This window comes from Ictidomys tridecemlineatus, unplaced genomic scaffold (genome assembly GCF_052094955.1).
Source record: "Ictidomys tridecemlineatus isolate mIctTri1 unplaced genomic scaffold, mIctTri1.hap1 Scaffold_82, whole genome shotgun sequence".
NCBI lineage: Eukaryota > Metazoa > Chordata > Mammalia > Rodentia > Sciuridae > Ictidomys > Ictidomys tridecemlineatus.
In genome coordinates this window covers 745,489-772,957 of record NW_027526077.1, presented here as the reverse complement: position 1 = coordinate 772,957, position 27,469 = coordinate 745,489, and the positions used below count along the sequence as shown (strand labels likewise).

The 27,469-nt window shown below is 37.7% G+C and overlaps 2 protein-coding genes across 3 annotated transcripts in view; both read right to left on the bottom strand.

The window, feature by feature from the left end:
• Positions 1–11,750, bottom strand: part of LOC144374683 (transport and Golgi organization protein 1 homolog) — a 79,210-nt gene extending 67,460 nt beyond the window's left edge. Inside the window, exon 1 of the mRNA XM_078037441.1 lies at positions 11,578–11,750. Coding sequence (XP_077893567.1) covers position 11,578 — 1 coding nt within the window. The 5' untranslated portion in view covers positions 11,579–11,750. The remainder of the gene's footprint in view (positions 1–11,577) is intronic.
• Positions 1–27,469, bottom strand: part of LOC144374684 (uncharacterized) — a 233,936-nt gene that overhangs the window by 167,916 nt on the left and 38,551 nt on the right. The window contains exons 4-5 of one of the 2 annotated variants that reach the window (XM_078037442.1): positions 16,045–16,159; positions 15,215–15,257 (exon numbers count right to left, since the gene is read on the bottom strand). The exons of the other annotated variant lie outside the window; for it this stretch is intronic. The gene's annotated coding sequence lies outside the window, so the exon portion shown is untranslated. Of the gene's footprint in view, positions 1–15,214; positions 15,258–16,044; positions 16,160–27,469 lie in introns of those variants that run through there. 2 annotated transcript variants of the gene reach the window in all.

Below are 27,469 nucleotides of genomic sequence, written 5' to 3'. Positions count from 1 at the left end.
CACAAAACACAATTAGGGAGATGAAGCTCAAGTAAGATGGTGGTCATACTGAGTTAAGGAGAAAATTATCAAAGTGCAAGATTATCATAGTGGTTGGAATTTTGTGGACAAGAATGTCTGAGCTATTTATGGTGGGTGCAATGTAATTATGTGTATGTTAGAGAGAGAATACTAAAAGCCTGGAGGAAATTCATTTTTGATATGAATGTACCAGATGAGACTCTGTAAGGCTTAGCAGAGTTTGACTGCTATAAAGGAGACTGAAGATGATGCTAAATGGCAATGTTGGAAGAAATGGTTTCCAGCAGAGTCAGGTTGCAGCAGCTTCACTAATATATCAGGTACTTAATTAAGAGTTCAGGAATAAGCCTTAGCAAAAAGAACCACACACAAAAGAGCAATGGGAAAATGGTAGACCTAAATTTAAAATCAAAATTGATTCATGCTGAAAATGTATGTGGCAGCCAGAAAGGAAAAAGGAAAAGAAAGGTGTGTGTGTGTGAAAGGAATCTGACGACAATCAAAGGGAGGTCAGTAGAACAGAGGAAAGGGATCAGGGGAGAGAGGAAAGCAGGTAAAAGAGAAATACTCGAGAATGATATTGGCTAAGTTTTATCACTGTATTGTACATATGTATGAAAACATAACAACAAATCCCACCATTATGTACAAGTATAATACACCATGAAATATGGAAATAAAGAAAAATACCAAACCTAGTGAGGCGAGGTGGAATATGCTTATAATCCCAGTGACTCAGGTGGATGAAGCAAGAGGATCACGAGCTCAAAGCCAGCCTTAGTAAATCAAGGTGCTAAAGCAGCTCAGCAAGACCCTGTCTCTCAATAAAATACAAAACAGGTCTGGGGATGTGGCTCAGTAATTGAGTACCCTGAGTTCAATCTCTGGTACCAAATAATAATAATAATAATAATAATAATAATAATAATAATAATAATAATACCAAATCTAATATGATCAAAACAATTCACCAGTAATTAGCCTGCATGACACATAAAACAGAATATCCTTTATAAGAAGACAATATAATCCAGACTTCCTATGATGTATCATCTATAAATGACCAGAATATAATTAAAATTTTTTTTTTGGTACCAGGGATTGAACCCAGGGGTGCTTAACCATTGAGCCACAACCTCAGCCCTTTTTTTGCATTTTATTTAGATACAGGGTCTCATTGAGTTGCTAAGTGCATCCCTTAATTGCTGAGGCTAGCGTTGAACTCTTTTTTTTTTTTAACAATTTCAATTTTTAATAATGGAAACATTTTGCTATTCCAGAAAAAATTTCAGGGGAGAAAAATCTTCCCTATAAAAATAAACTCATCAAAATTATAAATATTATAACTTTTTTACTTCTGCAATTTAAAATGCTCCCCTGCAATACCACCCCTGCATATAACACCTTTCCTGTACCATCACATTTTGAAGAGAAAAGAGTATTACAGCAAAGCTCAGTTTTAATTTAACGTAACATTTGTAAAATGACTTTTTAAAATCTCTGGCCTTCAGAGCCTTTATTCTTATTTTACAACATTAAAAATGCTGCTGTAGTAACCAGTATTTTGGAGAGAACATCACTTTTCTAGAACCATGAACAGACAGAATTTTAATACAGTAACTTCCAAATTGTAACTTGTAGTACACATGACAGGGAGGTTTGGATAAACACAGAGGAGAATATGCCTATTTCAGACAATCTACTTCAAGTAAAAAAAAAAAAGAATTCACAGTTACCCAACAGCTAATACTTCAGGTTCTAACAGTGTCATGAATCTGAGAAACAAATGCTTCACAAACTATAGGCATATAGAATATCATTAAATTTTGCCAGAATGCAAAGAAGATAGAAAAATGAGAACCACAAGAGAAAATGTCACATATAAAAAAAGTTCCGTGAGCTGACCCAGATGTTAGGATTAGCAGAAAAAAAATTTAAAAAGTTTTTATAACTAATTTCAAGGAATTAAAGAAAAGCTTAATCATAATGAATAAGTAGATATGGGTGTCAACATATAAATGAAAAATTTCTTTTAAAAGAAATAAAAAGTATAGTATTTGAAATGAAAAATTCATGAAACAAATCTATCAACAGATTATATAGTGCAAAAACATCAAAAAGTTAACTTGGAGATAGACCAATAAAAATTATCTGGTCTAAAAATCAGAAAGAAAAAAATAGAGACTTGGTTACTATCATTACAAAGTGACCTAATATACATATAATTAGATTTCTAGAAGAATAGAGGCATAAATTGTACAGAAAAAATATTTAAGACAATGATGGCTAAAATTATCTCAAATTAACAAAAAAGATGTTAACAGATTTAGGAAACTCAGTGAATACTAAAGTTAGTTACAAAGCAAATCACATCTAGATGCATCAAAGTCAACTGTAAATAATCAATTAGGAGGAAAAAGGTCTTGAAGGCAATTAGAAAAAAGTGGTGTGTTACGCATAGGTAAAAATGACTAAAATGATAGCTGACTTCTTATCAGAAATGAGAGATTAAAGTTAACGGAAAGGTTTAAGGTGCTAGAAGACAAAAACTGCTAATCTAGGATAAGTACTCTTCAAAACTGAAAGTAGAATAGACATTTTCAAATAAATAAAAAGTAAGAAAATTTAATACCAATAGATCTCTACTATTAACAATGCTAAAAGAACCTCTTCAGGATAAAAGGAGATGATCCATCAGGTAGAAACAGATGCACTGTGTGTTTTAGTTCACTGTGTAATAAATTTAATGGTTTAAAATAAAAATTCTTTGTTATTTCTCCTTATTCTATGATTTGACTTTACATAACCTGATGGGTCCTTTGCTCTAGGTATTTATTAGTGCTTATGTGGTTTCCTTTAGCAGGGATTGTTTAACCAAAGGTAGAACTGACAAAATAGCTTTGTTTACATGTCTGCTAGCTCAACTGGTTGGGTCAGGCTTATCTCCTCAAATGCTTTTAGTCATTCAGTCATTCTAAAATTTTTTATTTGTTGATTAGATTTCTAGAGGATAAAAGTAGAAGGTATACACCTTCCCAAGGTGTTAGGTCTAGGATTGGCATGGCATCACTTTCACCAAAAATATATTTTGTTCATTAAAACAAGACAAAAGACCAGCCCAGACTCAGCTGGTGGGAAAATAGATATTACTTCATAATGAGAGAAGCAACATGATACAGGAATGTGGAGAATTTGGGGTAGATATTTTTAAAGACAATGCACCATAAACAGAAATGAAAAGTACTAGAAATACTAAAATGTAGGTAAATATAAAAGGCAATATGTATACATATTTATTCTTTTAATTTCTTGGAAACATGACTAAGGTAAAAAACATAGGGTATACAGCTGTAATATGTATGACGACAAAGCACAAAGGACTTGGGGAGATGTGAGAAAGTATCACAATTTAAATTATGAAAACTGTGATAAATTAAAGAATGCATTTCATAATTCCTGGAAACATTGCTAAAACAATAATGTAAAGCAATAAAGCTAAACGCTAATGGATAAATTAAATAAAATTTAATTTTTATTTAATGTAATTTTATTTAATTACATTAAATAAAAATATGAATAGAACGAAAACAAGAAATAGATAAAAATACATCATGAATAGTAAGCCAAGAAGAATGCAGAGGCTATACTAACATCAGATGATTTAATTCAAGATAAAGAGTTTTATAAGAGATAAGAAAGACATTTCATAATACCATAATGTGTTTTTAAGAACACAGAAACATGACACCATACAACCAAACATTTATATGCCCCAAATATATGAAAGCTGACAAAACTGAAGAGACAAATCTATACTTTGAATTTTTAACACCCTTTTAACAACTGATAGTAACACTATAAAAAAAATCACTAATGATACACAAGAGTCTGAACAAAACTATCAACCACCTTAATCTTATTGACATTGACTGACAATGCCCAACAACTCCAGAATATATATTCTTTTCTAGTCCTCATGGAAACTTGCAAGATAGGTTATATTCTTGGCAAAAAATTTTAAATATTGAATTTCAGTTTGTTTGCTGATCACAGTAGAAATAAATGGGGTATTCTTTAATAAAACTGGTCATTAAATAAAAGCCCTACAAATCATCAATAAACAGTGTTTTAGTTATCTATTGTTATATTTTTAAAAATTCCAAAATTTAGTGGCTTTAAAAAATAACCATTTGCCGGGAGTGGTGGTGCACACCTGTAATTCCAGTGGCTCAGGAGGCTGAGGTAGGAGGATTGAGAGTTCAAAGCCAGCCTCAGTAATGGCGAGGCACTAAGCAACTCAGTGATACCCTGTCTCTAAATAAAATACAAAATAGGGCTAGGGATGTGGCTCAGTGGTCGAGAGCCTCTGAGTTCAATCCCCACTACCAAACAAACAACCATTTTATTTCTCATAATTTTGTAAGTCAAGACTTTAACCAAGGTTCTGCTCCAGTGTCACCTAGGCTCACCCATACAGCACACGCCTGATTTAGACTACAAGGTCTGAGATGGCTTTGTATGTCCGGAACTAAGGTGCTGACTGTTGGCTTTATATAGTCTCCCTTTCCATGTGGTCTTTCATATGTCAGGGGCTTTCTTCAAATGGACTCTTCCTCCAGTAAGATAGCCTGAGCTTCTTTACAGTGTGGCACAGGGTACCACAGAGAAGAAAAAATGAGTTTGTGCCTTTAAAGGATACAGTCAGTCCTTCCTCAAGTCTCAATCTTGGGTAGGATCTTGGTCCATGCATTTTGGGGGAATTTATAGTTGGATGACATTTTAATCTACATTACTATGTGAAATGTCTTTGTTTTTATGATTTCATTTTTGCTACATTGTTCCTTTTCCATACAATTAACTACAATATAGGATAATCTATTAACGATAATGTCTCTTCAATTGGTTATGTGAAGCTTGCTCTATAATAATTTATATAGAAAGAACTTATGGGAATAATATTCTCTAAATGACAATTTCCTGATTTAAAAACATATAATTTGTAGCCAGTACAATAGTGCATGCCTATAATCCTAGCTACTCAGGAGGTTGACAAGTAGGAGAATCGTAAGTTTGAGGAGAGCCTGGGCAACTTGGTGAGACTCTGTCTCAAGAAAAATAAAAAAAAAAAAAACAAACATTAATGACTGCAGATGTAGCTCAGTGGTAGAGCACTCCTCAGTTCAATCCTCAGTGCTGGGGGTTAAAAAAGGTCATTCATCACCATACTAAGACACTCCTTAGAGAAAAGTAATTGCAAGAACATTGTTCTCCTTCCTTGGGATATGTTTTTTTTTTTTCCTAGATTGGAATCTAGAAAGCCTTTTGTGTGCTTTATGCTCTCATTATGGTTATGTGGCTTTTTAAATCTTGTTCATGCCATTGGATGTAATATCAGATTTTGGGGTTTTTTTGGTGGTGCTGGGGATTGAACCCAGAGCCTTGTGCATGTGAGGCAAGTACTCTTCCAACTAAGCTATATCCCCAGCCCCAGTGGATTTTTTTTTTGGAGGGGAATCTCTTCTCAACACATTTTGTGCCAGATTGTACTTGAGAAAGGGAAGTGATATGTACAGCATGGAACGATATTAGTTTCTGATTTTCCCACTTTTTAAAATCTTTTTTAAAAAATTATTTATTTTTAATTCTAATTTGTTATATATGACAGCAGAATGCATTATAATTCATATTACACATATGGTACACAATTTTTCATATCTCTGGTTGTATACATAGTCACATCAGTTGTGTCTTTTTTAAGAGAGAGAGAGAGAGAGAGAGAGAGAGAGAGAGAGAGAGAGAGAGGAGGGAGGGGAGAGAGAGATTTTTAAATATTTATTTTTTAGTTCTCGGTGGACACAACATCTTTTTTTGTATGTGGTGTTGAGCATCGAACCCGGGCTGCATGCATGCCAGGCAAGCGCGCTACTGCTTGAGCCACATCCCCAGCCCCTAGTTGTGTCTTTATATGTGTACTTAGGGTAATGTTGGTAATCTCATTCCACTGTCTTTTCTATCTACTATTTAGATGTATTTGAGAACTTTAAGAAAAATCAGAAATACTCTTTCCTATTTTCATGAAATCATGAATTTTTAGCCATATAAAATCTGTCCTGATGGGTTTTGGTTATATTTTTATACCTCATGAAAAGAGAAGAAATGTTTGCCAGGACAAGCCTCTAAACTGGAAGCTAATAGCCATGTTATCTTGTGTGCTTTCTTCCTCCACATCATCACTTAGGTTTGAGTGAGGCCAAGAACTAATGACACAAAGAACAGAAGGAACTTTTCTTGTGATTACTGTATATTGTTTAAAGACAGCAAAGAATCAACTATTTGTAGCATTTTGAAAAATCCACATATAAATTTTTACTAGATTTTAAAATTTCTTCTTTGATACTCTGGTTCTACTCAAATGGTCCACTCTCAGAGGGGAAATTCAGAGAATCCTGGGAGAGTCATTATTTGTGAAGTCATAGTTATGAACAAAATCCTTTCTTGCAAAGACTTTCAAGCTGCCTCCCTTTAGCTTTCACTCATTAGTGCTGGTTGATACCTGATGCTATTTAAAAAAAATCTGATCCTTATCTCACACATCCCTCTCACAAATATTGTAGAAGTACATTGTGATCCCACGAATCTTTGTCCATGGCCATCTTTCCCAGAATTCCCCAACTGTCTCTCATTTCACAGGGTTTAATCAACCTCCTTCCATCCTATTTCATATAAAGTAATCAACATTCCTTATAAAAGCTAACAGCACTTGGGTCCCCAGAACAATCCTTGTTGAGAAGGAAAAAAAGAAATTCATGACCAAATAGTAGAGAAGGCAGCCGAGTCACTTAAAAGCTAAAATTGTAATAAAAGAGAAAAGAATGATCAAGGAACCAATTAAAAGACTATTCATGTATTTTTCTCCTAATAACCATCAGCCATGCTTCTGTTTGCACAGGACATTGGAAAGCGAAGCAAAATCCAAAGGACCACCAGGAAAAGTAACATCTTACTCCCCTAGTCCAGCTGCTGACCCCTCTCCACAATCTCTATTTGCAATGGAAATCTTACACCTTCTGGATGAGACAGAATGATGTAAATCGCTGGCCAAACAAATGAAAAGGCAGCAGCCTATTGTTAGTTCCTGCTTCACTTCCATTAACCAGTACTGGCTCAAGGGGCGGGCAACTCCATTTCCACCTTCAAAGGAGGAGTTGGGCGGGGCTAGGTTTTGCGCATGCTCCCAAGGCAGGTTTCTGGGCATGCTCACCTTACCATATAACTGTGCTTTTTAAAAAACTTGGCATTAAAGATAAAGCAACCTTACTTTATACTTAATTGTGAATGGGCTGCTCTAACTACTCCTCTTTCATATTCATTTGTTATTTTTAACCATGCTTTATGTCTTCACTCTGTTTCGAAGAGGCAGCTGGAGCCCACAGGTCTAGACCCTCATCTGGGTCCTGCCAGAGGAACCATCTACCACAAAGAGAATCAAGACAGTCATCGAAGACAACATTCCAAATTTTTATCCAAGTAGAGAATCCAACAGTTAAACTGTCTGCAAAAATGTAATTTTTTTTGTAGGTAGACTGAAATATATAATTATCTTTCTGAAAACACTGCAATTTTATTTTGTTCTAGTAAATAAAGTCAATCTAGATGAGTACAGAAAAGGGTGGAAACTTGGTACTAAGGTAATCAAATACAACTTAAAAATATGACCACACACATCTATTTTTTCTCTCACCCAAAACAGCTAAAGGACAATACACAGATTTCTAAAAAGATATATGAGGCAATGGTAGATGAAACAGTGCACGAATTCTTTGGAAGATAAAAAGTGGATAAAAAGAGGACAACAGATTCAAAAGAGCTGTGGAACCAAAACACTGGTATCTAGCTGGGGCTGACTGCAGGAACTGAAACCCTTTCAGTTCTCCAAAAACTCAGATGCACAAGCACAGGCACCACAGTATGGAGGAACTGAGAGGATCCGCACACCAAACACCAAGAGCATCATGTGCCCTCAGCTCCCTGTCTTTCCAATTTAAACCACCAATTTCACTGTAATGGTATAGGACTCGTCTTAGGATACAATGAGTTGTCCAGTGAAATCTTCAAATCTGACTCCCCCAGTGCAAAAGCTGGCTTGCCAACCAGTGCTGTTGGCATGAGGCCCAAAGGCCACCCACCAGTTCACAACAGAGCTGCCTGTCAGCTTTGGGGAATTTCACCAGCACGATGATCAGAGGACACCAGATGTTTCAGATAAACTGCTAACAAGAACGAGAGACTCCAAAAACAAAACTTTTAAAAAGAGGAGGAAGAAGGAAAAGCAAATAGAGGAAAAAGAGATAATACAGTGGGCAGGGTAACACTTTCTGAAAAGATATAATAAATATCCTCCCTGAGATATATTTTAAAAAGCTATAATAAATGTCCTCGGGGAGGATATTATATCCTTGAAATGGGAATAGGATACGATTAAAACAACAAGCTGAGAACAAGAAAAAGTTCTTGAAGAATATAAATTCCTTTTAAGAAGGGAATGTGTAGATCTTTCCATCTTCTAAGATCTTCTTTGATTTCTCTCTTTAGGGTTCTGTAGTTTTCATTGTATAGATCTTTGACTTCTTTCATTGATTTTCAAGTATCATTTTTTTTTTGAGGTTATTGTGAATGGAGTAGTTTTCCTCATTTCCTTCTCAGAGGCTTTGTCACTGATATACAGAAATACCTTTGATTTATGGGTATTGATTTATATCCTGCTCCTTTGCTGAATTCATTTACTATTTCTGGAAAGATCGACCTTGTTTTTGGATAGGCAGAATTAATATTATCAAAATGACCATACTACCAAAAGCGCTATATAGATTTAATGCAATTCCAATCAAAATCTCAATGGCATTCCTCATAGAAATAGAAAAAGCAATCATGAAATTCATCTGGAAAAATAAGAGACCCAGAATAGCTAAAGCAATCCTTAGCAAGAAAAGTGAAGCAGGGGGCATCACTATATCAGACCTTAAACTATACTACAGAGCAACAGTAACAAAAACAGCATGGTATTGACACCAAAACAGACTGGTAGACCAATGGTACACAACAGAGGATACAGAGACTAACCCACAAAACTACAATTATCTTATATTAGACAAAGGTACCAAAAACATGCACTAGAGAAAAGATAGCATCTTCAACAAATGGTGCTGGGAGAACTGGAAATCCATATGCAACAAAATGAAATTAAACCCCTATCTCTCACCATGCACAAAACTCAACTCAAAATGGATCAAGGACCTGGGAATAAAACCAGAGACTCTGCGTTTAATAGAAGAAAAAGTAGACCCTAATCTCCATCATGTGAGATTAGGCTCCAACTTCCTTAATAAGACTCTTTTGGTGCCAGAATTAAAATCAAGAATCAATAAATGGGATGGACTCAAACTAAAAAGTTTCTTTCTTCTCAGCAAAAGAAACAATCTGTGAGGTGAATAGAAAGCCTACATCTTGGGAGCAAATCTTTACCCCTCACACATCAGATATAGCACTAATCTCTAGGGTATATAAAAAACCTCAAAAGCTAAACACCAAAAAAAAAAAAAATAACCCAATCAATAAATGGGCCAAGGACCTGAACAGACACTTCTCAGAAGATAATATACAATCAGTCAACAAATAGATGAAAAAATGTTCATCATTACTAGCTATTGGAGAAATGCAAATCAAAACCACTCTAAGGTTTCATCTCACTCGTCAGAATGGCAGCTATTATGGATACAAACCACAATAAGTGTTGGTGAGGATGTGGGAGAAAAAGGCACTCATACACTGCTAATAGGACTGCAAATTGGTGCAGCCAATATGGAAAGCAGTATGGAGATAACTTGGAAAATTGAGAATGGAACCACCATCTGACCCAGCTGTCCATCTCCTCAATCTATATCCAAAGGACTTAAAAACAGTATACTACAGGACACAGATGCATCAATGTTTACAGCAGCACAATTCACAATAGCTAAACTGTGGGACCAACCTAGATGCCCTTCAATAGATGAATGGATTAAAAACTGTGGGGTGTGTGTGTGTATGTGTGTGTGTATGTATACACACATACACACACACACACACACACACATACAATGGAATATTACTCAGCAATAGAAGAAAATAAAATCATGGCATTTGCAGGTAAATGGATGGAGTTAGAAAAGATAATGATAAGTTAGCCAATCCCAAAAAATCAAATGCTGAATGTTTTATTTGATATAAGGAGGCTGATTCATAGTGGGATAGAGAGTGGGAGATGGGAGGAACAACAAGCTCTAGATAGGGCAGAGGGGTTGGAGGGGAAGGGAGGAGGCATGAGGTTATTAATGATGGTGGAATGTGATAATTATTATCCAAAGTACAGGTTTGAATACAGGAACTGGGTGTGAATATACTGTGTATACAATCAGAGATATGAAAAATTGTGCTCTATATGTATAAGAATTATAATGCTTTCTGCTGTCATATATGAATAAAAATTTTTAAAAAAGGTCAGTAAAACCCTCTCACACCAGCCCATATTGACTCCCTCTTGCTGATACAGGAGAACAGTCATTTTAAAAATAATCATGAGGAAAAACAAAAAACCCTTTCAAGTCTGAAATTCAAATATTTCAGAACAGAAAATGGACAAAAAGATAAATATTGGGGCTAGGGTTGTAGTTCAGTGGCAGAGTGCTTACTCAGCATGTGTGAGGCACTGGGCTCGATCCTTAGCCACCACATTAAAAAAAAATAAAATAAGGGCATGCTGTCTATCTACAACTATATATATATATATATATATATATATATATATATATAGAGAGAGAGAGAGAGAGAGAGAGAGAGAGAGAGAGAGGGGGGGCCACCAAATTTGAGAAAAAAGAAAAAGGAAGAAAAAATGATCTCCTACACCTCATGGGTCTTTTTTTTTAATATGTATTTTTTTAGTTGAAGTTGGACACAATGCCTTTATTTTTACTTTTGTTTTTATGTGGTGCTGAGGATTGAACCCAGGCCCTTGCACGTGCGAGGTGAGTGCTCTACCGCTGAGCCACCACCCCAGCCCCCCACCTGATGGGTCTTAAACGACCTAAAGCACATAACATAGTCAGTACTGTTGATGAACACAATAAATGTCCATAAATATCAGTTGCAATTTAAAAAACATTCTACTATTGAGAAGAGGAATCACTGTGCAAAGCACCACCATAAAGATAGGAGGTTTACCAAATAAACTCCAGAGAAGATGTCTGCGTCAAGGGAGAAAAGGTTCAAATTTAATCCTTGAGACTGACAGGACCATAAACATTAATATCATCACTTGGATTCAAAGTCCAGCTTCAAGGGAACAAGGATTACTCTGGTAGTTCTTGGACCAGGAAGCCTTAAGAATGTCATCAGATGACTACAGGGCTGGGTAGGAAAGAAAGGTCCCAGAGCAGGACACAGGACTTCCTGTGGGGACGCATCTCACTCACACCCTACCTTGAGGTGATGAAGTCACTGGCTCACCTAACCCCAACTCACTTCCTTCCTCCTGTTCTCTGATCCCTCCTCCAGCTGCAGGCAGGGCATCAGAGGCCCACTGGCTATTCTCTGTCTCTCCCAGGATGGACTCCAGGTCTACCTCCTCCAGGGTGCTCCCCTCAGAGGACAGCAGTTTATCCAAGCCAAATTTCAGTATGTCACTCAACTTGAATGAAGAAAACGAGAGATCCAGTTAGTTCTCATGAAAACACAGATGAGGATGTGTGACTTGCTAAGTGTCTAAATGATACCAGGTAATTCTTTCCCTGATGGACTTTCTTCTCTTCCATCACAAATGACACCTGCCAGGCTGTTTTGAAGTTGGATGAGGAATAAGCAGAGAGGTGATAAATGATGATCAGAGATGTTGACTTTGACAATTATTTACAATACCAAAAAAAATTGGGGCCTCCAATTTTTTTGAGGAGTGGGGGCAGATAAAATGATTCCAGCATCTTCTATAGCACTTCTCACCAGCATTTTTTACAGGCACTTCCAGCAGTCCTGAGAGAACTCAGAGAACCTGTTGGCTACCTTCTTACCTCTCCCACTGCCAAACTCTTATAAAGAGAAGGTGCCACTGAATACCTCATCTCACCATGAGCTGCCACCTGTCCTTGCCAAGCCGCTTTGCTACTACAGTGGTTTATGGGATCCACTTTGGCAAAACCATAACCACCCTGATCACCAGACCCAAAAGCCCTTTCTCAATTTCAATCTCCCTGGATAGTCCTGCGGCACTCCCCATCCTGCCCTCTTGCTCCCCCTAGGGGATATACTCAGCCTACTTTCTATGGCTACAGGAACCAGAATCTTAGATAGTGTTACCTGGCTTTCATTTGCTACTTGCAACTCTCCACCTCCCTAAGTACTATCTCTTAGGAATTCTGAACCAATTGGGATCCACATCATGGGACTTCATTTTCATTTTGCCCTTTTAGATTTGGTTAATTATCTCTAGATTGCCTATTCTGTAACTTGGAAACTTTAGCTTGAAAATACCCGAGATGAAAACTATGACAAAAACTAAGCAAAACCATACCTGTTATATTTATATTTAACTTTGGTGTACATATATATAACCAAGCCAAATGGCTTTGGCATTTAGTACCCAAAACAGAAGAAAGCCAAGTATTTATGATGAGGCTCAGTCCATACTGGGACACTTCCCTCTTCCACTCCTTGGACTATGTCTCCTGGCTTCCCTCGCTACTGCTCACTCACAACATGTCATTAAGGAACTACCCATTTTTTAAATGAAAACCACTTTATTATAGTAACTAAGAGCATGTAGTTGGAAGTTAAAGAGTGCTCGGATTAGAGTCATGAATCTGATGTTTGGAAAATTTCTTAAGATGGAGGTAAAGACAACATCTATCTCATTTTTTTGTTATTCTTCTTCTAAAACAACTGGAAAAAGTGCACGTCACACAATGCTTAGCACACAGTACGCATTCAATAAGTGTTCACCGCATCTTTATCTGTTCTCTGTTTCTGTTGTGTTCTCCTTCTAAAACAAGGAACCTGCTTTCCTTTTTCAGGACTTCACTGCTCTATACTGCTTAGATTTATCAAACCAGAACCACGTCTTTTACTATTAGATTCTTTTAATAACTTAAAAAAATGTCCTGCTGTATTTTGAGACAAGGCAGTGAGTTATCACCCTTGTTCCTGGCAACCATAAATAACTCACAGTCTGGTGGGGAGGAAAGAATCAAGACAGAACCAGAGTGTGATTTCTTGCCATGGCTTGGGCAGGAAGTCCCACCGAGGTCCTCTCCACCAGCCCATAGTTTGTACTGGCCCCAGGATCTGGTCCCATGGCAGAGCTTTTGCCTGTGCATTTCACAATGATGTGCTAGCAGCCAATGCCACAGGGAAACCCCTGACTGAATGCCTGGAGCTCCCTCCACTGGTGAAGCATCTCCTATAACTCCTGATGCCTGTGCCTTCACAACAGCCCATGATGAGCTCCTCTCCCAAGGTCCTGTGAAGAAGTATATTTAGAAACCTACAGTGTACACGCACCTCTCTCTCAAGCTTTCACCTTCCATTTGAAATTGCCTCTTCAATAGTGTGAAAATAAAATGCACAGCCTGCCCGGCCACCATGACAGATGAGCATGCAGAAGACTCAAAACACAAAAGGCCAAAGACTCCAGTTACTCTCTAAGATAAACTAAAGTGAAGCAAACAAACAAAACCTAGGGTTCTTCTTTCGGGTTCTAGTACCCCCAAATCTGTGACCCTTTCCTGCAGGTGAGTGACTCCCTAACAAAAACAGCACCTTCCCTGTCTGCAATGCTGATGTGTAAAGATACAGATGTGAGAAAACTGCCATTTTTAAACTCATGCTTGGGCTAGTTGTAAATTTGATGATTCTGCTTGTAATACTGTGTAATTTTTTCCCTTTCATATACCTCTTGAATTTTTTGTTTGATAAGCTGATCCTTTTAAAGCCTGGTTTTTCTTGCAAATTTTTCTAATTCCTTTCTTTTCTGAGTCTCCCTCTAACAATAATGTATATTGATTTTTACTACAAATTCTGTTGACTAAAGCCTACATTATCTTCATCTTTCTAATTTCTATCCCTGTCTTCCTACTTTCTACTCTCATCTTTCAGGCTTAAAGGCTTAAAGCCATCTTGGAACTTGCTCTCTCTCACTGCCTGCCTCAAAACAATAGCCAACTCCTGTCATTTCTCTGCAGTTTCCTACAGCAGACTTTCCCACAGCTACTACCTTTTCTCAGACATTTATTACTCTCTTCATGCTTGAATCATACTAGATACTAGGGGTTGATCTCTCTGCATCTAATCCCTCAGAAGGACTTGGGGTATATTATAATATAGGTTCAATTTTATCTCAAAGGCTGCTGCTAAGGAATAACTCTAAACCTCCTACCAAAAGAGAGCTCTCTAGGATATTCTAAGCCAGCAATTGACTCCCATCTAATTTTTCCTTCTTCAACAAATTAACTCTAGTGCTTTCATCCCTATATCCTATGGCATAATTTTGAATTCCTAATCTTGTTCACTCATCTCTGAGTATGGAATGAGTACTGTAAGTCACCACTCAAAGCGTCTGGGATTAAGGAGGAGCTATGGAACTAATCATCACTGATTTAAAAAAAAAGGAAGAAAAAAAAAGAACTTAAACAAATTCTCTCTGAGGTAACTCGTGGCACACTCATCTTTAGAAGCCATAAAGAGATTAGATCCTTGATGTTCAGTTACATGCTCAAAGTCATACATCCAGTAAGGGATAAGATGTGAATTTCAATCCAAGTTAGATGGTTCATAGCTCATTCTTTTTATTCTATTTTCTCTGCCTTTAAATGCCACCCTCATTTTTAGCTTGTATGGCACCTTGCATGTAGTTAGGTACTGAGAGGGTAAGAATTAGGCCAATGAAAAAAATGTGTAATTTGCAACAATGGGTGGTTAATGCTGGTCCTTTTTATTTGCATTCTCATCCAAAGATAGTACTGGTTATAAATCATGAGACTCTAAAAGGAACACATTTTACCTGAAGGTCAGGATCAGCCAAAGGTTTCTGGGCTCCCAGAGTAAAATGGTCTCTTTCTATGATCGTGTTGGTGAGCTGCAGTTTGGAGGCTGCTTTCCTATAAACTATTTCTTCCACAGTGTCTCGGCCAATCAGCCGGATCACTTTCACAGCCCTGTACGGGAGTCAAATGAGAGCAGTGTTAGAAGACTGCAAAGCTGGGGAAAAAAGCATGCCAGGAAAATACACCCAAAAGGAAGCAAAACCAAATGCCACATTCAGGGAACAATGAAAAGGACACTGCTCATTGGGACCTGAGCATTTGTTAGAGAAATCTGGCCTCAACTTCTTCCTGAACTTTTCCCCAAAATAGAAAGAGGAAGGAAGATGAAGTGACCACTATTGGGCCTTCATCTGTAGCCAGGATAACCCGTGGCAGGCATGTTACCTCAAGTCAAAGGGTAGCTGAACACAACTTTGTTTCCTCTTTGTGATACTGGGAACCCAACCCAGGAGAGCTTTACCATGAAGTTATAATCCTAGCCTTAAAAAAAAAGTTTTGAGACAGGGTTTAGGTAAGTTGCAAGGTTGGCTTTAAACTTGATCTTCCTGCTTGAGTCTCCCATGCTGATAATGATTACAGGCATGTGCACCCACTGGCTTTAACTTCATTTTTAAACTGAATTAGGATCTAACGTGAGAAACATGAACTAAATAAATTCTAAGTTTCTTCTAATCATTTTAGAATTTAACTGTTCTTTTCAACAAAGTGAGTCTGAACTGATCATGGGACCACTGATCCCCCAACATTGCTCTACAAGCCAGCAGCACAACGGGGTTCAAACCTAGTGGACTCTAACTCCAACGTGGCGATGTTGTCAGCAATACACGGTCCACCTTCCTCCCCAATCCACAGCTGCAAGCCAACAGAGCAGAAAGGTGCCAATGACTAACTCACTCACTTGTTCTGGCCAATTCAGTGAGCTCTGGCAGCTGCCCGCAAGTCATTTTGAGGATTAAAATCACTGTCAGAAAAAATAACAGTATCTGCTGCTTTTAAGTTCATGCCAACTCCACCTGAAAACCATACAAAAAAGGAGCATGATCAGCAACACACAAATAAGGAACTAGAAAACACACAAGGCAGGACTGGGTCCTACTGAAAATCTGAAATCAGTCCAACTGACTGGTTTCATGCTTCAAACTGAAATTTCTGCCCCAAACTTCAGGTTTTGACCACCCTACAGTGGTCAAAAGTGCTACCTCACCTTTCATTGCATGAACTGGGAAAATTTAATTATCAAATATAACAGAATGAGAGGTAAGCAGAAGAAAAGGATGCTTAAGTTAATTGCATGAAGACATTTAATATTTGTTTGAAAACCTTGATTGGATTTTGCTTCAAACAGTCTGTGAATAAGGACACAAGTTCTTTCAGAAAACAGCTCCAAAAATAAGAGGTCTGGGGGCTGCAGTTGTAGCTCATACAATATGATAGGTCCTAGCTTAAGTAAGTTCTCTCGACTTTGTGATCTTTCATCCAATTTTAAAAAAATTACAGAAATGTCTTAGATGCCAAGGGCAAGGGTGGGAAAAAACAGAAGGTGTTAGACTCTACGGGGGAAAGGGGTAGATTCTCGACTTTCTTCAAAGGAATTCTCAAGAAATTTTATTCTAAGAAGAAACTAGGAAGAAAGGAGAAAAAGGCACAGGTGGAAAACAGTTTGATTTTTTTTCCTGAAAGGGTAGGTGTATCAGGAAGCCTATGGGCACACAGTTTCAGGGAAGGGAAGAACCAGTCTCACATCATACCATGGGAAGACGCTGAGAGCTAAGGTTCTAGAAGGAAACTAGAGAGTTCCCACTGGTCTTTGACTAGGTTCTGAACACACACCCATTTTCTCCTTATTTTTCCATTAAAATGGTGAAATGTTTCATTTGTAAATGGCAAACACAGTAAAATGTTTGCTTTGGCATATGAGGGAAGAAAACTTCATTTGACAAAGAAAAGAAAATACTTTGAAAATGCTTTGAGATTTAATTAGCAAGTGACCTCACTCAGCACAGCACAGTCATTTGTCAGAAGCTTCCCTGGCTGTCCTTCCTCACCCCATCGCCACCCCTCCAATGCACACACTCTGTGTTATAGTGTGTTTTATGTTACCGAAAGGGCTCTTATATATAAATGTTTCCTTTCAAATACAAATAACTCTGACATGGTTACAGATGTTTAGTTTCCAATTAGCAGTAACCCTACACTCAAGAATGCCCCTCCTTTTGCTCCTGACCTTTTGCAAATGATTTCCCAAAGGAATCTGGCATCCATACAGGAGAAAGAATGGAAAGTGGGAAAAGTGCCAGAACTTTCTGCTTTCAGATACCCTATACTAGGGTACTCTCTAAACCCCATAACCAGGTTAAAAAGCAAAACAGAACTGCTCGAAAGGTAATGTAATTGCCAAAGAAGAAAGAAGCCATTTTTAAAGTAATATTTAATTAAATGACATTAATTATAAAGCAATGATTAAATGTAATTTAAAATTTCCTTCTAGTACAAATTGTTTAAATGGAAGGTTAGATGATAGTTGGATTTACATATATATATACACTAAGCAAAAACACATTTCCAGGTTACCATTTTGCAAGCTATTGAGAGGAGGGAGCTGGAGTAGTGAGAAAATTTAGAACCTAGTGACTACCAGGATAAAAAATTGGAACATCTGGGTTTTCACTCTTGCTTTGGACACTGAGTTTTTTGAGTTGGCAAGTCCCAGTAACCTCTGAGTCTCAGTCCAGTTGAGAGGCGTGCAGTAATCTACATCCAGCCCTTTGATGTGCTCTCCAGGAAGCGCTCCAAGAAGGTGCTTTGGAAACACAAAATTGTTTCGATGCACTGTGCCCATGGCTTGCCAAGTGCTCACACTGCTGAACTGCTGGCCTCTAGGTAGCCCTAAAGAGAGATTTAAAATCATGGCGTAATTCTACACTGTTTTAAAAAGATATGATAATAAACTGATGACATGAAGACAAACAGGTTCTTTCTTTGTCCTCTATTAACAATGATGAGGAAGAGTTTCCAGCCTCTGTTTGTGCTGCACTGCTGGGGGTTGAACTCAGGACCTCACACCTGCCAGGCAAGTACCACTGAACTATATCTCCTGCCCATCTACAGCCTTTCTGAAAAAAATACCCTCCATCTCCCAGACTCCACTTCTTCTGTAAAGTAAAGCAAACAAATTGAGGTCTTGAAGGTCTTATAAACTTTTATCATTGTCTGAAAATCATTTCCTCAATAGCCCTGTGTGTACTCTAAGACTGTTCTGGGCATCTACAAAGCCTACAAGACATGCAGATACTAATGCCTTTCAACTTCTAGTCTCTCACTCCAATAAATTCATTCCATGTTCACTTTATGTATTTATTTAAGATGTGGTTTTGCTATGTTGCCCAGTTTGGCCTTGACCTTCTGGGCTCAAGTGATCCTCTTGCCTCTAGCTGGGAACACAGGCCTGTGCAACCACACCTGGCCCAATGTTCATTTTAATCACATATTTGTTATCCTGGCATTGTGTGACAAGAAAAATGATGTATTTTTAATTACAATACTTGTATTCTGCAATTGTATAGTTCTTGGCAGTTTATGAGATGCCTGTATACCTGTAATCTCTTTACTATGCAACATTCCTGTAGGACAAGAGGGAATTAACAGGTGAAAAATAAAATAAAACTCAGGAAGGTTAGGTAGACCCCCTGCCAGGATGTGTAAGCAGCAGTGCCCAGGACAGAATTGTGATCCATGGCTCCAAGGGAGAGTTCCTTGTCTACCCTAAGCTGTTGTTCACAACAGGAAGTTAAGGAAGCATAAAAGTATCTACCAGATATAAAAACACACGCTCATGCCAGAGGCAGTGGCACTCATCTATAATCCCAGCAGCTTGGGAGGCTGAGGCAGGAGGATCCAAGTTCAAAGCCAGCCTCATCAACAGCAAGGGACTAAGCAACTCAGTGAGACCCTGTCTCTAAATAAAATACAAAATAGGGCTGGGGATGTGACTCAGTGGTCGAGTGCCTCTGAGTTCAATCCACCTCCCCAAACACATACACACACATTCATTTACAAGAATATGGAAAATCTCCAAAAAAGTTCATTTTTTTATAAACATTTTCAGGATTATGAAAACACACTGGAGCCTAATATAAACTATGGACTTCCTCAAAAGAGAGACTTATGAACATGTATATGTACACACACACACACACACACACACACACACACACACACACACACTTTCCCATATAGTTTATCCAGGTCAAGAATCCCCAGATTCTTTGGCACACACTGGATGGCCACACAGTGTGGCAGTCAGGTGTGTGCTCTATTTCATGTGATATAAAAATGGAATTAGGACACTGCTCATGGGGAACCACTAGCTCAGGGAATACATGCTGGTCACAAATCTGTGGTACCCACAGAGACACACATGCTATGGAGAAGGATAACAAAGGGAAGTGGGAGAGAGAGTTGGAATGGCTTTCTGGAGGAGAGAGTACCAAGGTATATATCATCCTTCCAACCTTTGTACCTAACACTTCAGATACCAGGCAAGTTTAGAATGCAGTATTCTGAGCACAGGAGAACTATTCTGCCGATACCATTCTAATTTCCCCTTTCACAGGGCGCAGCGGAGTACTTATAAGGTGTTTCCCCTTGTACATTCACCCTTTGAATTGTTCCTTTCCTAAAGAATTCAAAGGTTAAGTGGCTGCAGAGCACCAAAAGTGTTTCTGCCCACCCAACCTATAGGGAGATCCGCTAAGTACCCACAGCAACCTCAGTCTTTGAAAGTCTTAGTTGGTTTCAGGCTCTAGCCAATATCCTCTTCGACTCTTCCTCACTAACATAATTATTAATGCTCCCCTGGTTCCTCCTTAATCCAAGACCCTACCTCCAGTGCTGAGCTTTGATTTTTAGGCTATACTCTCTATATAGTAGAGGTCCCCAAAGTTCAGATGATGATGGACAGGAGCCCCGACTTAATCAAAGTTAGCACTTTGGGAGCTGAGCTGAGTTCAAATAAGCTGTGTCTGACTATCCTCACGATACCTACTGAGGGAATTCAAATGCCTGACCATTAATATTTCTCATATGGTATGGCTGCCTGGTTTTGGAAAATGGTCACCCACTGGCAACCCACAATTGGGATTACCCTTTTGCTGAAGGTAGGGTAAGACTAAGCAGCCTCCTGGTCATACTGCTCATTTTGGTTTTTGTTTGTTTTTTAAAAAAAAACTTTCTTCCTATATTTATTTTGTCAAGCCAACTACCATTTAATCTGTAATTCCCTGAACACTTGCAATGAATGTCCTTTCACCCTTGCATCCTTGGGAAACATCTCATCTGAACTCTGCTAAGGAATGACCTCAGAGTCAATCACTGTGCAGGTACTGCACTTGAACAGTTGGCTTTCAGAGCAGGGGAGGAGTCATCTACCTTTCCCACAGTATCCCTCGGGCCATCATGTCTACTAGAATGAAATGATCTTGAGAGCAGAAACAGGATCTTCATAGAGCACACAGGACAGGAGTCAAGAACATGTTCTGGAATCCAGCATACCTAAGTTTAAATCCAAGTCCTACCACTTACTACTGTGTGACCCTGTACAAGCGAGTAAACTTTCTAAATTCTTCATATACCACATAGGGCCTTGTAAAAATTAAATGAGATAAAGCATGTAAAACACAATGCCTATCAGACAGTGATCAAAAAGTGGTAGCTATTATCAAATCTAGTAAGTGGAATAATGTGAAAACTTAAAACCTCCATTAACATATATACACTCTATTTTTCTCCAGTGTTCTGTATCAACAACTGTCCAGGAAACAGCCCTGCCTGTACCAAAGAGGCTCTTCATGCTTACTACACCTACCCTTCTCCCTCCTCACCAAATGAGCTGCAACAAGGGGCAGGAAGCTGGGGTTTCTTTGGCACCTACTGACTATTCTCTGGGTTCAGAGAACTCTGTGCTTTTAAAAGCATGTGTATATACATATACATGTATAAAAAAGAGAAATACTAAAAAAAATAAGTTTGTATCTAGTGAATGTGAAAAGGCAGTCATTCTCTGTGTTTTGGTACTATTAACCATGTTGCAATTCCAGGCATCCCTAAAACCATTCTCTGCATTCTTGGAGAATACAGCAATGGTCAAGGTTGCCAGATTCTCTACTTGTCCTTCCTAGACCCATTTTCAAGTCATCAAAAGATCTACCACCACCTGAACTAATTGCTCCTTTCCTGTAACTCAAAAAAGTTGCATTTACTGTAATTGTGCACTCTGCAAAGCTCATGAATTTCTTTATTTAAATATATTTCTTAGAAAAGCAGTGGGTTCAGAACTTTTCAAGTTTGATTTTCTAAAGTCCTTCATTTGGGTATTAAGGGGAAAGTAAGAACAGTAGAGAGTACTGAGCTAAAAACTGTACATCTCCAGAAGCCTGGGTGGAAAGCCTTCTAGATCTAACAAACAAAATAAAGCAAAAATTATTATGCTTTTGGGGCTGGGATTGTGTCTCAGTGGTAGAGCGTTTGCCTAGCACAGGCGGGACCTGGGTTCGATCCCCAGCACCACATAAAAATAAAGGCATTGTGTTGTGTCCATCTACACCTAAAAAAATAAATATTAAAAAACAAAACAAAACAAAAAAAAAACTATTATGCTTTTGAGGTAGAATGTTTAGTGTAAATCTCTGGACCTACCAAGTAGCTCAAAAGTAATACTGCTCTTTAAAAATTAAGACTCTTCATCATGTTAAAACCTTTCTAAAGTATACTTTTATGGCAGTGACATTTTATGCTGACAATAATAAGCCATGATAGAATATTTTAAAACTTCAGTGCATGACCAATCGGGACAAGCTAAACAGCAGCCTGGGCCTTAGCAGATGCATGATTTTGAGGCCACCTTGACTCTGGCTCTCAGTTACCAAGGCTTTTGTCCAGGCTGATCTGCCACAGAATATAAATTCTAGGCTATGAAAATGGGAGCTGCCAGGAGCTGGGGAGTGGTTTCCATCACCTTGATATCTCTCTCTTTTTTAAAAATTAATTAATTTATTTTAATTGGATATATATGACAGAAGAATGCATTTGGATTCATTGTACATAATTGCAACACAACTTCACATTTCAATGGTTATACATAATGTAGCAAGAACTGGGCACAGCACTCAGCCACATAATGTGGCAAGGACACAAGGTCACAGAGATAATGGCTGCTAGCATTCATGCCATTCCTTTTAGTGCAAGAAAATAAAGTAAGGGAATTTTTCCACCAAAGAAAGGGAAAGGTTTACAGTGTGGTAGTTATTTTTAAAAGCTTTTGGAAGAATGTGTTTTAATTATTTAGAATTACAGCCAGGGACTGGGGGTGTAGCTCGGGAGGTAGAGCACTTGCCTAGTATGTGCAAGGCCATGGGTTTAATCCCCAGTATGGGGGCTGGATAAAAAGCCACAAAACAGAATTACAACCAGGTATAGTGAAACATACCTGTAATCCTATCTATTCAGGAGAATTATGCAGGAGGTTAGCAAATTCAAGAGCAGCTGAGGGAACATAGAGAAACCTGTCTCAAGCTCAGTGGAAGAGCACTTGCCTAGTATGCCAAGGCTCTGGTTTCAACCCCCAGTACCCACCCCACACACAGAAAATAGGAATTACTAACATTCCTTCTCCTCCTTCTTCTTCCTTTTTCTTTGTGCAGAATTGGGAATTGAACCCAGGGGCACTCTACCACTGAGCTGCATCCCCAACACTTTTTGTTGTGTTGTTATTGTTGTTTTGCAGTAAGGGAGATTGAACCCAGGTATGTCTTACCTCTGAGCTACTCCCCTGCTCCTTTTTACTTTATATTTTGAGACAAGATCTCACCAAATAGCCCAGGTTGGCCTTGTACTTGTGAACTTCCCACCTCAACCTCCAGAGATCCTGAGATTATAGGCATGTGCCTAGCATGATGCCCACTGTGTCAAATATTTCTTAAATAAATGAAAGGATGCATAATTTCTGTATATTAATCCCTTATTACTTATTCTTATCAAAACAGAGATGAAGTATGAAAATTATGTTTCATTTAAATTTTTCATCATTTTTTGCCTAGACAACAACAAATGCAATTTTGAAAATAAATCCATTGGTTATCATGGGGTGATACTTTTAAGTATTTTATCCCACTTTTATACTCAGATAAACCCTATACAACAAGTACACAACATTATATAAATATATGTTGGTTTTTCACTTTAGTGGGAACATGTACAAAATGATGAGTCCAAATAAAACATAACCACAACCAAATAAAAGGCCTTATACTGATTTCTTTCTGTCATGACTGTGGATGTGGAATCCTTTACAAGCAATTTAGCCCACTAATTCCAATGGTTAGAATTCGTATTTGCAGACCCCATTCACAATGAATTGACAGCCTAAATATGTTTTCTACCAATCCAATTAGTCTTTAACAAAACAAAGTCTTACAGCTTTATAAAGTACTACCTTTTAAAAGGCAAATCAGTCACAGGACTTTGAGCCAAAGGCATCCATCAAATTGTAATCTTTCTTCAAAATATAGAACCCATATCATACTGGGCTAGGTTCCACAAAGGATTTGGCAATGTCCCCTGCTGTCCTCTATCATCATTGATCACTTCAGGTCAAATTACCCTTCAGTCACTTGAAGTATCATATTTATTTAGAGAGAAGTTCAAAATGCCTGAATAAAAATCTTTAATATTTTTAATGACAAGCAAAGATAAACATAGGTCAGAATCTTCATGGGCTTAGGAAAAAATAATAAGTCATCAGCTTTAAGGGACTATTTTGGTCATGTGAAACCTTCTCATGAAGCAGAAACACATGGTTTCCTTTGTGTCTCTTTTAAGTGAGATTACTTTTGCAACATCTTAAAATTAAAATATTAGTATCTAACAATGTAGCCAGAGGCAAGTTACATAATGTCCTCTCATATTCCCTTCTGTAAAAGGTTATTTTAGGAGAAGTGATCTCTACAGTTTCCTTCAATAACAAGATCCTATAAATCAATGGGCATTTAAACAGTCCAGGCAGATGGCTATCTTTTTTATTATTATTATTCTCACATATCTTCATGGTCTCTCTTGACTTTTTCCATTGCTTAATCTCATAATAATATTGATGCTGATAATAAAAATTTTATGCCTAACACTAACCATACTCAATCTCCTTATAGTTGGAGCCAACATCCTCCAGTTTGGGCAATCTGTGGAGTTGGAGAACAAATGACCAGTGTTTTCTACATACAGGAAAATCTTTCATTAGCTCTACTGAAATCCTGTCATTAAAGCACCCCTGACTCTTCCCATCCAAGGGCCACAACAACCCAAGTCCTTTAATCACAGAAAACCTCCTCTCTAGAATCTAGTTAATTATTTTACCTCTACAGAGAGTTGAATTAATCTGTCCAATACCATCAGCAAAAACAATGATTGGTGCTACTGCTGGATGAGAGAAATTTGAGCATTTCTTTTAATATGATTGCTCTGTAGAGATTGCAACTGTTTTTGCTGAAGTTAATTAATGCCCCGAATGACCTTCCTCATATTTCATAGCAACACTTCAAGCTAAAATCAGAAAGAATGACTTTTTAAAAATTATAAAGTACAGGAAAAGCCTTGAAAAATCCCAAGAAATTGCACTTTTTTTTTGCCTGGATAAAATAGCACAAAAGAGCAAGGGATACTAAGATGTTAGCAAGAGACCCATCCCAGGGAAGATATCTTCTCTCAAATGAAAACTTCAGTTAGGTAAACTGAGTCATACTTCTGCATGCCTACAGTATCCCAAATAGACTACAGCCAGCCCTTTTTAAAATAAGTCCAGGGAAAGTTTTACATCCTCCTTTGGTTGACCCATGCCCATGTTTAGACTGCCACAGTCAAAAAGTACTTCCTTCTGTGTAAGTAGACTCCTTCTTGCTATAATTTAATTTTGTTTTTCTGGTTCTACATGCCAGAGAAATAAATGAATCTATGCCTAAAAGACTTGGTCCCAGAATACACTCGAAATAACAAAACAAACAACCCAGTTAAAAAAAAATGGGTCAGGGGCTGGGGATGTAGTTCAAGCAGTAGCATGCTCACCTGGCATGCGTGCGGCCCGGGTTCAATCCTCAGCACCACATACCAACAAAGATGTTGTGTCCACCGAGAACTGAAAAATAAATAGTAAAAATTCTCTCTCTCTCTCTCTCTCCTCTCTCACTCTCTCTTTAAAAAAAATGGGTCAAAGCTCTGAACAGACACTTCAACAAAGAATATATATGGATGGCACATAAACACATGTAAAAGATGCTCAAGATCCCCAGTTGTTTGGGAAGTTCAAATTAATACCCCAAGTAGACATAACTACATTCTCACTAGAAAGGCTAAAATGAAAAACATCGAGCACACGAAGTGTTGGCTAGGACATGGAACAACTGGAACTCTCATACTCTGTTGGTGGGAATGTAAAATAATACAATCACCTTGGAAAACACATTGTTCAATTTCTTAAAGTTAAACATACACCAACCATATAGTTCACCCATTCCACTTCTGTATGTTTACTCTAGAGAAATGAAAGCACGTCTAGAATATGACTTGTACATGAAATCTTCATAGCAACTCATTTATAATGGTCCCAAATTGGATACAAGATAAATGTCTAAAATGGTTGAGTACATAAATAAACAGTTGCGTACATAAATAAATATATGGTAGATCAATATGATGGAATTCTATTTGATGATAAAAAGGAAAAAAAATTCATGGGTACGTGTAACAAATGGCTGAATCTCAAAATAATTAGGCTGAGTGAAAAAGTCAGACAAAATAGAACACGTACTGTATGATTTAATTTACATGAAATACAAAGAAGTGCAAATTAACTTAGAGTGACAGAACCCGGAACAGCCAATGCCAGCAATGGAGTGGCTGTGTAAGGACTACAAAGGGTGAAGGATATGTTCACTATCTTGACGATGGTGATGGTTTTAGATTGTATATAAACTTATCAAACTATACATTTTAAACATGTGCAGTTTATGTCAGACCTCACTGAAACTGTTCTTAAAGAAAATCCTATCATATCCACTAGAAAAGTTGAGGTATAATCCTGTCTTCTTTTCTCTTCTCTTCCTCTAGCCCTATCTCTGGAACATCCTGTCTTCTCTCCCTCAGATTAAACAAGTCCAGTTATTTCTTTTAAACTTTTCCAACCAGAATTAACTTTTCCTTGTGCTCTCTTAAAAAATCAAATCAATAAATACTTAAGTCCTAATAATCACATAAGAACTAAAAACCAAAAATGTTTTTAGGACAATGTTCTGAAGCTTCCACATGCTCTCTTCTAGACAATCTCAGAGAGATTAAGTAACTTGCCCAAGCTCATAAAGGAAGTGAGTGAACAAGCTGGATTCAAAGTCAGGTGCCTCTAACTCAAAAGCCTACACTAGGAGCTGGGGTTGTGGCTTAGCGGTAGAGCTCCCGCCTAGTACATGTGAGGCCCTGTTTTCGATCCTTAGCACCACACAAAAATAAATAAATAAAATAAAGGTATTATGTACAACTAAAGAAAGAAAGAAAGAAAAAAAGCCTACACTAATATTGAAACTGATGCACTCCAATTCTAAGGCATTTTTACCATCAAAGAATTGAGCAATAATATATATTAAAAGAAATTCAGCTGTATTACTTTTAAGTGTACATACAACTCAAATTATTCAACCAAGAGATGCCAAATCTGATGGACCGTCTTCAATAAACTCATCTGCATTTGGTGGTATAATTTTCCATGTGAGCTATTAAGGTAAAACAGATTTTCTCTTCTTCTTGAGTAGATTAAACCAGTTTTATATATTAAATACCCCCCAAAGTTGCCTTTTCCATAGCAAAAAGGTAACTTTGATTCAAACCAGTTTGAATCATCCCAAATTCTGAAAAAACCAAGCCAAATCAGTGACTGTCCTCACTGGATATAGTCCAAATGAATGCACAATGGAAACAGCTGTGCAAAGTCCAAAGATGAAACAAAAATGAGCACACACACGTACCCTGCCACTAATTAAAAATGTACTAGTGTTACAAGTATACAGTTTCAGTGGTGGTGTTATCTTTGTTCAGAAGCATGGTACATTATTGTAAAGCTGAAGCTATCTAGCATTTAATTAGGTTACTAATTATGGGGAGACTCATATTACCTTCAAGTCTTTTCCTGGATTGTGACCATGCCTTAATGTATTAATTTCATGATGACTACATTTTAAGATGGGGCACATTTAAATGCAGAGTACTGGTCACATTCTCCAAAATGTCCA